We start from the raw sequence: 13,815 nt of genomic DNA on the forward strand, positions 1-13,815 counted from the left end.
TCTGAGAACCAAGGCATAAGAGGAAAGGGCACTTTTCCAGGCTGCAGGTTGATCTTTCTTTCCCAGTTACCTGAGGGGACTTGCCACCTCCCCCTGCTTCTCTAGGTAAGGTAAGGAGCACTCCAGTGAAAAGCTGATTAGTCTCCTGGTTATCCTTGGTGATGTCTGCATTTTCATGAAGCCCAAACACTTCAGGGTGTGTTGTAATTGGCAAGCTTCTTAGGTATTCAATGTAAGACTGTAAAAGAAACAATTAAATAACAGAAATTATGCAATAATATATTCATAAATGATCAGTAATTCCAACTTTGTTAGAACATTCCCATTTAGAACCACACATGTAAATTCCCAGTTAAACCATCCAGGAATTCACATCCAGGCTGCACAGATAAATATAAATATATATAAATATAAATATATAAATATAAATATAAATATATATTATAATATTATAATTATTTGAAATTAATTACATATATTATATTAATTATATATAATTATAATATATAATTATAATTATAGATTATAATAATATTATAATATATATAAATAATATATATTATATTATAAATATATATAAATATATATTTATATATATATAAATATATAAATAAAAGTTTTGAACTGCTCAAAGACTCACTGAGAAATTGTTCTTTCTACCCTCATATAAGTAGCAAGTGAAAGCATGGAAAATAAATGTACATAAAAGAACATGCAAGGAATGTTTAACGCTTACAACTGCAGACTAAATAAGTGTGCTCAAATCACACCTATTTGTGATATCCATGTAGCTGGTAGAAAGGAAAAAATTGAGTATATACCCGCCATTCTATTTTCTCACCCTGATCATTGCTATTAAGGCAGAAGTGATTGCAGGAGAGTACCGAACTACCCTGTAAATTCCTTAAGCCTGACTCGTGCTGGTTTTTCAGAACTGTACTGAAAACCTGCATAGAGGTTGCTCTCTGCATCAACATGCAGCAGAATATGGGAAGATACTGTACACTGTTACATCTCTGTTGGTGTGATATTAAGTACCAGATTCATATTTCATACTTAAATTGTATAGTGTGGCATGGCCTTGTGATCTCGTTTTTTGTTGTTGTTGTTTTTTTCTATTTGTTGTGTTTAGCATATAAAAGTGCAGTGTAGATAAACTTCTTCACAACAATTCAGGGAGAGTTTATATTTGTTATCTCCTCACCTCATATGGACCATGTGGTGGTATGTAGTAGTCATCTCCAGGTGCAAGCATATACTTGTCCTGCTCTATATCCTTGCTATAGAATACAGAAAGAAGGGACAGGAGAAGCCGCCTGTCTTTATCATCTGTTACTCTTCCTCCATAGTTACATTCCCCTGCAAAAGGACAGAGAAAATCAGAATGAAAAGATTAAAGTTAATGAACAAATAAAAATAGTTTTACATTGATGTATTGCTCCAGTAAGCTGAAATCCTGAAGCTACAGATCTTCAAAAAAGTTTTAGGCACTGCACTTCCAATGTTTCAATGGAAATTGGGCACTGTAACAACTTTGGGACTGTGAGCCCAATCTGTGTGTCTTGATGGTGGAAGATAAGGAACACTCTGAGATGGTCTGAGAAACTGCAACTCACATCACAATGAATAACGGCATGTTTCAAATTACAGCTGTTTTGCTTGCAATTCTCATTGGTAAGAATTTTTAGAACTGTCAGAATCTGAACAGTGAGAGATAGCTGATCCTTGTTTTGTTCCTTTCACACAAACTCAAAGCTGATTATGTATGCATACCATAGAAAACAAGGGATCACAAATATACAGAAGGGGTTGGAGACAAGAAATGGGGAAGTAGTGAGTGAAGGTTTTCACAGATATAAAGTACAGGAAATAGCTAAAAGCTCACAGTTATTACCCTAATCCTGCAAATACCTATATTGTTTCTTCATAAAGCTAATTATAATAATAGCAAAAATCAGGAATCATATTTATAGAATTGACAAGGGAGATGTCAAAAAGCAGCTGTCTTTCTGGAGAATGAGAACTGCCACAGCAACTAAGTTGTTTACACAGGTCAACAGCTACTGCTTTAAACTGATGAGGATAATCACATCCTATGGCAAATCACCAATGCTTACTTTGTCAGTATCACAGAATCACAGAATTGTCTAGGTTGGAAGAGACCTCAAGATCATCAAGTCCAACCTCTGACCTAACACTAACAAGTCCTCCACTAAACCATATCACTAAGTTCAACATCTAAATGTCTTTTAAAGACCTCCAGGGATGGTGACTCCACCACTTCCCTGGGCAGTCCGTTCCAATACCTAACAACCCTTTCAGTAAAGAAGTTCTTCCTAATATGCGACCTAAAACTCCCCTGGTGCAACTTTAGCACGTTCCCCCTCGTCCTGTCACCAGGCATGTGGGAGAATAGACCAACCCCACCTCGCTACAGCCTCCTTTAATGTACTTATAGAGAGTGATAAGGTCGCCCCTGAGCCTCCTCTTCTCCAGGCTGAACAAACCCAGCTCCCTCAGCCACATCTCGTAAGACTTGATCTGACGTATTGATCAGCTAAGGCTACTGACATATTTTTAACATATATGCAACAAAGACAAGGAGGTTTGCTGGACCATTAGTAAGTCTTCTAGCTATATATAAGCCAAGACAGCAACCAAATCTGAGGGTTTGGGATACAACTTGTCATTATGTGGAAGACCAAGGAAGTAAACTTGAATGGAATCTACTACATTTGTGAAGTACTCAGTTTATCGCTGGACCAGCTGGAAGTGCCTAGCAAACTCAGTATGTGTTAGAGGGTGCAACACCTATACCTGTTAGATATGTCAGAGCTTCAAAAGGGATCTCTTCATATTCATTCAGAAACATCTGGATCTGTCGCATACTGATTCTAAGGTCAGATTCATTGAACTCGTATGGAATATTCCAACCTGTTCAATTCAGGAAAGATATACAGGGTAAGTGGTGCACTGTGCTGATAACCATATTCAGGAAATGATGGTATTGGTATTACACTACTACTACAGAGCTGAAGATCACAGCTGCCAGATAACACCAAGATGTAGTCCTGGCATTTACCAGGCTGTTTATTGTACAACTAAAAAATATGACCCCACTACAGGATTGTATCCTAAGGCTTTATAACCATCATTCTATGCAATTAAAACATCAGCACAGATATTTGGCATCCCTCACTCCTGAAACATTGTGTTTTACCTGAAGTAGAGCACAGACCTACTCGGTACTTTCAGCTAATCTTTTGCTATCTGGAGATAAGCTTACTGATATATAACTTATCTTTTTGGTTGTATTATTAACAACACACAGCAGCCATAAAACTTTGATTTTACACCAAGTAAACATATGCACTAGCTTTGCTAAAAAAAAGTACACACAAATAAAAGCACTACTGAAGATGATATGTCTTTAAAGATGAAAATTTAAAATGGAACTGGATTTGATAAATTACTGTAGTTAGTGATCATCACAGTATTAAACTAATAATAATTTAGTAAGCTATAATTTAATGCAAATACTGTATGATATATTTACTTGGAAAACTGATACTTTCTAATCCTCCCCCAGGGTATCGCTTTTAGTAGCTCCAAGAGTAGCTTTGCCTGAACAAGAATTCTTGTAAAATAACAGCTTTTGAACTTCATTATGTTCTTTACAATACAGATTGCACTCCTGCAATGCTGCTAACAACAATATTGCTTTTTACAGAGGGTCTCCAATAATACATTTCAAAACTACTAATCTTTTTGAAACAATATACAAAATAACCTAAACCTTACCCAATGGGCCAAAGTTTCTCCTTTCCTGCACAATAGCATGAAAAAAACAAAGACCAAACAACATTTTTTGCCATATTTCTGGCTTCCGGCAACTGCTAAAGAATGCAGGGTCAGAGATGGGGTCATTAAGGTATGATCGAAGCAGATTCGCTCTAACCCCTTTTGGCGGTTCATTTGTCATTTTGATGCCATTCTGGAGGATGCTAACAGGAAACTTTTCTGATGGATAGCTGGTTAACCACAATCTGCAAAGAATTTTAAAAAGCACATTATCAAAAAATCATTGATATTGACAAGTCCTCAGTATTGATTTGCAGAAGACTAGGTTTGTTGTGCTGCTTTTATTTGTTTGGTTGGTTTTCACTTCTTTAACTATGATGATAACATCTAAATTTGTTCAAAAATGAAAGCATAAAGCAGATTATATTAAACAGGTAGAAAAGATGACATTCTGATTAGGTATCTTTATTCTATTATTATACATTAATATGAATCTTATAAGTACTTATTCATAAAAATTAAATTTAATTTGTTTTTACTAGTGTGTTCAACAAACCAGAAATACATAAAAAGAGCAAAATATTAAAACTCCTACCTGAATTTGTCATTGGTATTCTCTGGCACTATAACTTCCTCACAGATTTTTTCCAAAGCAGGCATCCAGCTGGTTGCAAGATGGCAGTTTTGTAACACTACCCAGGTTCCATCAGTAATAGCCTGAGAAATCATTTTTGCTGCTATTGGGCCCTGGCCCTGTCCAAGTGAAATAGTCTGAATGCTTGTACCTCCCATGCCAACATCATCAGCAAATTTTAGCAAACCTATGATGGCAAGTTTCACAAGTGCAAAGAAAGACAAAATCTGTTAGAAAGTAGATCCATATTACATTCATTATTTTCAAAATGGAAAAAGTAATTGAATGTGTAAAAGCCAATAGATATTTTACTTAAATGAAAAGAAAACAAACAACAACACCTCAACAACCTACAAGTAGTATCGAACGCTGTATCAATCCCGTGTTTTTGAGGGATATTTAGATGTACAAAGTAATAATAAAACAAAATAATAATAAAAAATAGCCCTGTTAAATACCTGCCATTTTCTTCAGCCCTTAGTGCTCGGTTCCAGCCTGTGCTGCTCCTGTCTACTCTCTCTGTTTCTTTTACAGGATTGAGCTGTGAACCAAATCTTTAGATCTTCAATACTTACAGGGGGGCTTATAGAAAAGATGGAGAGCAACTATTTGCTTGGGCAGACAATGACAGGAAAAGGAAGAATGGTTTTAAACTAAATGACGCAAGATTTAGGTGGAAATTCTTCACTCAGAAGGCAGTGAGGCACTGGAACAGGCTGCCCAGAGAATCTGCGGATGTCCCACCCCTGGAGGTGTTCAAGGCCAAGCTGGACAAGGCCCTGGGCAACCTGATCTAGTGGGTGACAGCGGGGTAGAACTGCATGGGCTTCAAGGTCCCTTCCAACTCAAGCTGTTCTATAATTCTATTATCTGGCTTGAAAGTAATCCTACTGCTTTGCTATCAAAGCCAGTACCTCCTGAAAATATTTCCTTATGGTACAGATCCATGTTACAATCGTTTTGGCAGAAAACCAGGTTTAAAAATAATCTGGGTGGTTATTTTTTAAAGGACATTTAACAGATGTGCTTTTCATTTTGGCCATATGCACCATTTAATTAGTAACAGGGGAGGAAACTTTCTGGAGAATGGGTTGTTACAAAGACTGGAGCAACTCACAAACGTTCACTGGAGGAATTGTAATATAAACATAAATTATAAACTGGTCTGGATGTTAAAAATACCCAGACCTCTGAGTTGCTGCTCACAGATCCATATATTTCATCACCACTTCATTCATTCCACCCTCTAACAATTTTTCTGTCATTTGCAAATGCAAATGCTTGCTTCACTGCTGTGTTGTGCTTTAAAGACACTTTAAAGATCAGGTGAAGGGGCTTACACTATTATCAGTTTACTAACATTCAATGTCATTTAATGAGATAAAAAAGGATTTTAAGTATCAATCTCACCTGCCATAGGATCAGCACCTGGTGATAACACAAAAATCAAAGGGGCACAACAACTGGAATCGTTGTAACTTCTTCCAAGATCAAAAGTAGGTGGTTCAATAAATGTTCTTCCCATATTTTCTACAATGAACTCCTGCACTGCTGGAACAATTTTGTCAGGTCTCAAACATCTGAGAATAACCATGCGATCTAACCCCATCAACATACTCCACGAATCTGGGAGTTTTTCTTCATGGGGTCTTACAGAGTCATATATTAGTTTCCACTTCGAAAAATTTTCCCTTACATGTTCCATTAGTCCCTTAAGGTTTGTCAGAGAAGACGCACGTACAAGCTCAGCCCACGATTTGTCAGATAGCCAATCTGGAGCTGGATTGGGATGAGGATTATCAAGAGCAACACCTCCTGTGAGTAGGAAACGCCAAACTTCATCATCTATTTGGTCTTTCCCTTTCATAATGCCTACTGTCAGAAGGAGGGAGAATAACAGTTTATCCTTCTCAAACAGTGAACGACAGACATTATTATAGATGCTTACTGTGAAATGCTCAATTATATTTTTAATTCTCTCTTCTAGATCTTCACTCTTTTGGCTTTTAGCAATAGATTGAACATACAAGTTAATGAACCAAATCAATGAATACTGGTACATAGGTTCAATGTTTGCCAGATCAGAGATGCAAAAGAAGACAACAGCTGAATGAACAGCAACTGGCTTATACCCTACTCGAGTAGAATCTATTTGCATTTCAGTTGCAGAAGCAATTTTTTGCTTTTCAGAAATTTCTTCAGATAAGTCTTTGGATGAAGACAAAATATTAATTGCTGTTTCATCTTCTAAAATATTTCCTTCTGACTTGGAAAGGACCTCCAGGATTTTATCCTCTATTTCCTTTAATTGTTTCTTGTTGGCTGCACTTTCTACAATCAGTTCATTTTTCTTTTCTTCTAGTTCAGGCTTTTCCTTTGCAGCTACAATTCCAAGAAGCTGGTCCTGAAGACCCAAAGGTGTAATCATGAAGTTGAGTAGACAAACTTTCACAGCCACTTCAGGAAGATAATGAGGATTTCTTAAGCGGGTTGTTATATAAAACCTGAAATCTTTTGAATATTCAATTATATTTTCCCCTAATTTCATGTATTCTACTCCTTGTTGTTTGAATGTTAGCTTTAATAAAATGGGTTCTATGAAGGCATCTAATTCTTCACCAATATTTTCCAGCAAGACTGGTGTTCCAAGCTGAATAGCATTTTCTAATGTCCTAACATAATGTGTGTCAGATAATTTGATAACTGACAGCTTGTTAGTTTTCTCCATATTTTTTACCCACTTGTTAGCTTGCCTTTGAGGATCTATCATTAAAGCCCATCTTCTTGAGTTAGAAACAATTATGCCATTATCAACGGAAAAAGAATCAATTGGCAATCCAGCAATCTGCCATGCACGGATTTTGACTGGATCCCCCAATGTATTACTTAAGGTAAAATCACTGGAGCACGGTATGTTCTTTTCATTGCACAGAACCTGCCATTGTTTTTGACATTGTAGACGGTAATCTACAGTAAAGGCTCCCAAATAAGCCACAGTTCCTGATGATAGCAACACATCTCCTGTAAGGTCTATGTACCGGATTCTTAATAGTCGTGCAGCTTCTGTCCACCTATCTTTCTCTCCACCGAGACCACTAATTAGTTGTTCAGCTCTCACAAGCTTTTTTGAGCAGAGTTCAATATTATTTTCTAATTCTCTCTTCCGGTCATTCATGTTTTCGAAGTCATCATTCAAAGCTTGGAGGCGATCAACTACCTCCTTAAGTTCTGCTTGCTTTGTTTTTAGCTTCTGCATTTGAACATCCAGTAACTCTTCTGCAGTTCTCAAACGTTCACGTTTTGGAGCAACCACTTTTGCAACACGGTCATATACCTCCATGGCTCGCACCCACTTGCATAGTCCTTCACATGCTGATGATACATTTTTTATGACAGCTGGCTGAAAATCTGGATGATTGATAAACCTCTCTCTAATTCTCTTCATTATAGCAGGAGGAATATTATCTTTGTCATATGCCTTCAAGCTCTCAAGGAATTTCAGATCTCCAAGAATTTTTCTAGAGGACCCCCAGTAGTCTTCTATCATTTTACCTATATTACACATAATATTAAAATCAGGCTCAAGTCATGCATGTTCAAAGTGAAAAAAATACATGAAACATAACATGAAGAATTAACATCATGATTTTGCAACAGAATTTTACTATGCTACTAGCGTTAACTAGTTTGGGAAAATCCTCCCCTAAAGAAATTCAGACAGGAACTTCAGCATCACTATGTCATATTTATTAATTATATAATAATTCTACATCAACAAAAGAAACAAATTATTATACAATCTCTCTTATCACATTTGCAAAGGTGTTATTTCCTAATCTAAGCGAGACAGTTTATGAGGAAAGACAGACTTATAGAATTCTTATTTTCTGTTATTAAGGGTTGAATTGTGGGGGCATAAGGTAAACAGAAGTGAAAGAAAAGAGTCTCTTTTCCTACCTCATAAATCCTATACAATCTCACAATAATAACATAACCCACAACAAAAGGGTTTGTTAGAGTAACTGTCTATGGTAGAGGGACAGCTAGAATTCTGTCTCCCAGTATATTTGATAGGATTTAGTAGCAGGACTTAGAGTGGAAAATACAGAAGAATGATGCACCTCCAGCTCCCAGAGCTCCTCAAGGCAATGTCAACCTCAAAACTGGATCAAAGCAAGTTGAAGATGTGACTTTGTGCCCAGTGGGACCGTATCTACAAGGCTGATGCAACAGTCAAGCAACTACAGTATTTGACAACAGTAAAATAAGTTCTTACTTATTCAGTGTAGCTTTATGTCATTGCTAACAGAAATGCACTTTTTGTGCTCATGGCTGCATTGACACTAAAAGCATTTCACTAGTCCAATACTGCAGTACATCAAACATTCCTAGGGCAAAGATAAGAAATATCACATAATTACCACTGCCACTTGGGTCAGGCTTTCTCTCTGGTTTAGTTCCCTTCATGACACAGATACTCTCCATGACAAGCTTAACAGGACCAGGTGGATTCTGCATGGATTTCACAAGAGAAATGTCTGAAGGATTCAGGGTATCAAGAGCTGCAAGTGCTGCCTCCAAAGCTGGCATGGCCTCAGCAAGGTCTCCTTCACATTCATCCTGTTAAGACATTGGGGAGATGCCTGTAACCCTTCACACAATACCATGTCTGCAATCTGATTATCCCTCTCCAACACAGTCTCAGAGAATGTTATCTGCCTGCAAGTACCTAATGAAAATGAGTCTTCACAAGATTGTGTTTCTTAAAGAGACAACTACTTTCATAACTTGTCTGAGCAGTTTAAAGAGGGAAGGTTTGTAGAGAAACTGTAACTTTCTTAAGCTCAATTCATAGCTGATGAAGACAGACAAACTTTCAAGCTCATAATCGCTCTGGTCTGACAAAGAGAATTAAAATACAGGTTAGATACAATTGTTCTTAGTTAAATCTTAGAATGCTGATCAGGTAGAAAATACATACCATGAAGCTTATATTCTTTATCATGTACCCAGATCTCAGTAATTATCTATCACTGGCATTTCCAACTGGTTACAAAATATATTGAGGAATCCTGCATCTTCCCACAGGAAATTCTGTGCTGTAGACATCTGGCTATGGCAATATCTCTTCAGTTATGCCTAAGAGGGTTATGTGCAGTGCTATGCCAAGTTAGCTCAGCTAACTCTATAAACAAACCATATCTGGGCCTGGAAACCATCTAAACTCATTACTCAATCTGTTGAGAAGCAGAATATGTTAGTACAGAAATAAAAGCTATTTGGCTTTTGGGGTATGAACTAGTAAGGGAAGCTATGCAGTACTGTGAGATACAATCATACACTAAGCAGCCAAAATTTACCTTGTTTATATTAGGATAGTCTCATTCATCATCTCTTGCAACTTTGTTACTTTAAGAGTTTGGATCATCCCATTAACACATCATCACAACTCAAATTTACTTGGAAAGATGTTAGAACCCACCACTTGTACACTACCTTAATAGCTTTAGCAACAGCTGCTGCTTCATTAGCCTCTTTTTCATCTGCTGACACAAGCTCCTTCTTTGCATCTACTTCAATTGTTTCCTTTTCGATCTGGATCATCATTTTTTCTGTTTCTGCAGAAGTCTGAATCAGTTCAGGCTGAAGGGCAGTCAGTTCTTTCTGCATCTCTGAAACCTGATGAACATAACAGGAAATCAAGAAGAAATCTTTATAAACATCTGCATGCATTTCACATCTTTCTGTCTTAGGAAGAAAGATCAGAAGACACTATGTTAAATACAATCTAAAAAGGGACATTAGATCTTAAATAATTATTAAAATACTCCTCTGGCCTGTTTCTACTAGAGCTATTTTATTTATCTGAATAGAATTTTTAAAGAGGGTTTTTAAATCATCTATGCAGTATGCTTCCTTTTTTATGACCTGCTTAATTTCACCACTGATCAATCATACTTTTTTTTTCTTCACAGCCAACTTCAGTTTATAGAACCCCAAATAATCCTTTATTACACAGGTGGAATATAAAATCCAAAAGAAATTAAGATTAAAACAGAATTAGTGACAGCAGCAGCTACAAACTGAATGTTCTTCTTTATCAGGCAAGTGCCTGGAAGCCCCCTTTACGTCTTAGAAAGATCAGTCCCTGGATCAGATGGGTTGAAGAGGGGACTGTTTACATGGAACCTGATCAATTTCCTACTGGGATTCTACTCAGGAATCAATGTTGTTAATGTCTTAAAATATTCTTCATCTTCTTCCCTATTTTATAAAGGGTAATAACTACTAGGATGCCAAGGCATGAATTCTAGATATAAAGTTTTGAGAAATAACAAAATCACTAAGGTTTTTCCCTTTGACATTCAGCTTCATGAGTACCATCAGCTTCATGTAGTTTTGTATTAAGTGATATAATCTGAAGTTTAAATGACTAAGCAGTAGTCTAACTTCATGATGTCTTTCTGTAGAAAATTATCAACAGCATCATGAATACAGTGAAGAGGGAATTTAATTAACTTTACTTTTTTTATAAGTTTTAATCATCTTATACAGATCTGATACTAAAATATGCATATGCCATATATTTAATGTTTTCATCTGAAACTTACTTGTGAAGATGCAAAGTCAAGTTTTTGAAGTCCCATAAGATAACGATTCCTCATCATGTCAACTTCTTGCCTTTTGCTATTCAGCAGAGTCTTAAAGGTAAGAATCAATTCTAGGTATGAAGTTGGTGTTACATAGTTGTGTCTTCGCAGTGTACTGTAATAGCTGATGGAGAGCGCTCTCACACTTTCTTGGAAATATTTGCACATGGATACAACCCTGGAGAAATTTTTTCTTGTTAATACATGAATACAATCTGTTTTTACATTAATTATGAGGAAATTACTCTAAGCCTATGAAATTATATCAGTGTTAGTGAAGGCAGAATTGTTAATTCCCATTATATGAAATATTTTAGACTCCTTTCAGAGAACGTTCTGACTTTCAGAAACATCAGATACATATATCTAGGTATCTTTGTCTTGTACTGAAATAACAGAGTTGGTTTAGCTTGGCCCATTTAATAGGGACAATTTCCTGGTCATTTATGTCTAATAAGGGGGAGGTAAATATTTGCTTCATATGTTTCTTGATAGATAAACTCATACTCTTTTCTAATGTCATCTTCAAGTTCAACGTCCTCTAAAAATTTGTTTGCAACCATTTCCAAAGCATCTGTAGGCCAGGTTTGGAACCAATCAATGGTGCAACAGTTTATCAGTGAAGGGAACATCCGCAGTCGATTCCGAAATGCATCACCGATGGGGCTCATTGCTAGATTTAAAAAAAAAAAAAAAGAAAAAGAAAAAGAATCACACGATTGTTAACTAAGCTTGTTCAGAGTTAGGAAGCAGAAAAAAAAAAAAAAAAAAAAAAAACATTCCAAGAAATAGCACATTATATACAGACCTAAGACAATATGCAAATTTTTCTTCACCCTTTCAATAAAGAAATTGTACATAGCAAGAGGAGTAGCTTCGATTTTCCTGTTCTCCGTCCTCGCTGCACTTTGCATTTTCTCTACAATTTCAGCTTTCTCATCAGCTGCAAAGATATTAGGCACATCACCAGTATTTAAAAGCATGTTGATGTCTTCTACAAATGCTTCATCCTTTATTTGATTATCACAGAACAAAAAGGACACATTCTTGTTACCAACACCAGCTTTCAGCATCACTCGTTTGATATCTTCTTTCCATTCGTTGATTCCATAGGACTTTGTAATTTCAATTTGAAAGAGTTCAAAGCTATTCATGTAGGTGGCTAGCTTGGTAGCACTTTGTCGGCCACTTCCACCAATCCCCACCAACAACAGATGTCCATTATCCTGTTTCAATACCCTGCATATCCTTGAGATATGCTCAATAGCAAACTTGAACATGACTAAGGACATTGGTGCTCTGCTGATATTGTTGTATTCCTCCAGGTAGTATTCCATCACAGTTGTCAGTTGCTTCAAGTCTGTAATTTCATCATACACTTTTACATTACTGTCCGGCTTCAAATAGTCTCCAAAGAAGAGGCTGCGAATATTATCATCAGAGACCTTGCCAGTAGGTGACAGATGACTCAATACCTAAAGAAAAGACAAGAATCAACAGACAGTTCAGACTATTGTAGAATGTTTTTCTTAAAGCCTTTATCATTCTTATCCACCTAATAATAATACTGTGGGAAGCACTGTTTTCCAGCTATTCTAGTTATTACCTTAGCTTGGAAGAAAACAAAGAAAACAGGAAAGAAAAGGAGAGGCAGAAATGTGGGGGAAAGGTGAGGAAAGGGAAGGGAGGAACCACCTAAATGGGATAATATGCTATAGGCTGACATGCAAGTTTCCACTGTGCATATCTCACAGACTGATTTTGCTGTCACATACAGGACAAGTTCCCAAAAGCTTTCTCAGAAATGTACCCACTACTCCCAGCGGCTCATTCAAATGTATGTTAAACAAGAGCACAAATATACAGTGTAAAACAGTTATTCCAGATAGTCCTCTGTACCAATGCAGAATCCTTTTGACGTTATTTATCATGCAGATAATTTTATTAATTTGCATAAGGATATGTATAATACGTAATACAAATTTAAGACCATCCAAGCTCCATAAATGCAATGATAGAAATCATACAAAATGTGTCCAATACGAATGCAATCTCAACGTTTAAGTATTTCTGAAAATATATCAGTCTCATTCTTAGGCCCAGCACATTACTGAAAAATACCTTATCAAGGCTCTGCTTGAAGTTATTTGATGTCGTCTCTTCTACCATATGAAAGAATACCTTCCTGTCCTCCTCATCAACTAAGCGATCATAGAAAACTCGGTATATCTCATGAATCCAAAGTCTGATCAGTTTATCTCCATCCTGAAAATATAAATACAAGAATTTGTATAAACATAGTTTGGGCAGGATTTGTCTGAAAACGGAAGGACAGAAATGTTCATCCACAACCTGGTATATCTTGTACTAAACTTGGTGGGAATCTTTCAATCTCAAGTTATTTGGTGCATGGCTCAGCATTTGCTAACTGGCATCTTCACCTAGTGACCATTTTACCCTCCCTGCCAATACAATCTGGGACTGTAATGCCAATGTATTTTCCTTTCCTGTATCAAATCTCCCCACCTTTTCTACATAAAGCAATGAATAAAACTTTCTAAGACAAGGGCTCTAACCCCACCCCACTCAAACTCTGTTGCCAGCCAATATGCACTCTGAATAGACATTTAAATCTGTTTCTGTACCAAAACATTCCCTCAGTAGAAACAAAACCTTTAATATTCCTTTAACATATAGTTTTACTGAAAATGAAGGGAAAAAAAGTCAAAG

General features: G+C 36.5%; 1 protein-coding gene across 3 annotated transcripts in view; it reads right to left on the reverse strand.

Moving 5' to 3' along the window:
• Positions 1-13,815, reverse strand: part of DNAH3 (dynein axonemal heavy chain 3) — a 64,329-nt gene that overhangs the window by 4,723 nt on the left and 45,791 nt on the right. For all 3 annotated transcript variants that reach the window (XM_068699283.1, XM_068699281.1, XM_068699282.1), the window contains exons 48-59: positions 13,207-13,350; positions 11,894-12,560; positions 11,593-11,758; positions 11,047-11,263; positions 9,932-10,114; positions 8,857-9,055; positions 5,846-7,987; positions 4,397-4,622; positions 3,802-4,046; positions 2,818-2,934; positions 1,205-1,359; positions 71-238 (exon numbers count right to left, since the gene is read on the reverse strand). In XM_068699283.1, the coding sequence (XP_068555384.1) occupies positions 71-238; positions 1,205-1,359; positions 2,818-2,934; positions 3,802-4,046; positions 4,397-4,622; positions 5,846-7,987; positions 8,857-9,055; positions 9,932-10,114; positions 11,047-11,263; positions 11,593-11,758; positions 11,894-12,560; positions 13,207-13,350 (4,629 nt within the window). The remainder of the gene's footprint in view (positions 1-70; positions 239-1,204; positions 1,360-2,817; positions 2,935-3,801; positions 4,047-4,396; positions 4,623-5,845; positions 7,988-8,856; positions 9,056-9,931; positions 10,115-11,046; positions 11,264-11,592; positions 11,759-11,893; positions 12,561-13,206; positions 13,351-13,815) is intronic.

The sequence above is a fragment of the Anas acuta genome, chromosome 15 (assembly GCF_963932015.1).
Source record: "Anas acuta chromosome 15, bAnaAcu1.1, whole genome shotgun sequence".
NCBI lineage: Eukaryota > Metazoa > Chordata > Aves > Anseriformes > Anatidae > Anas > Anas acuta.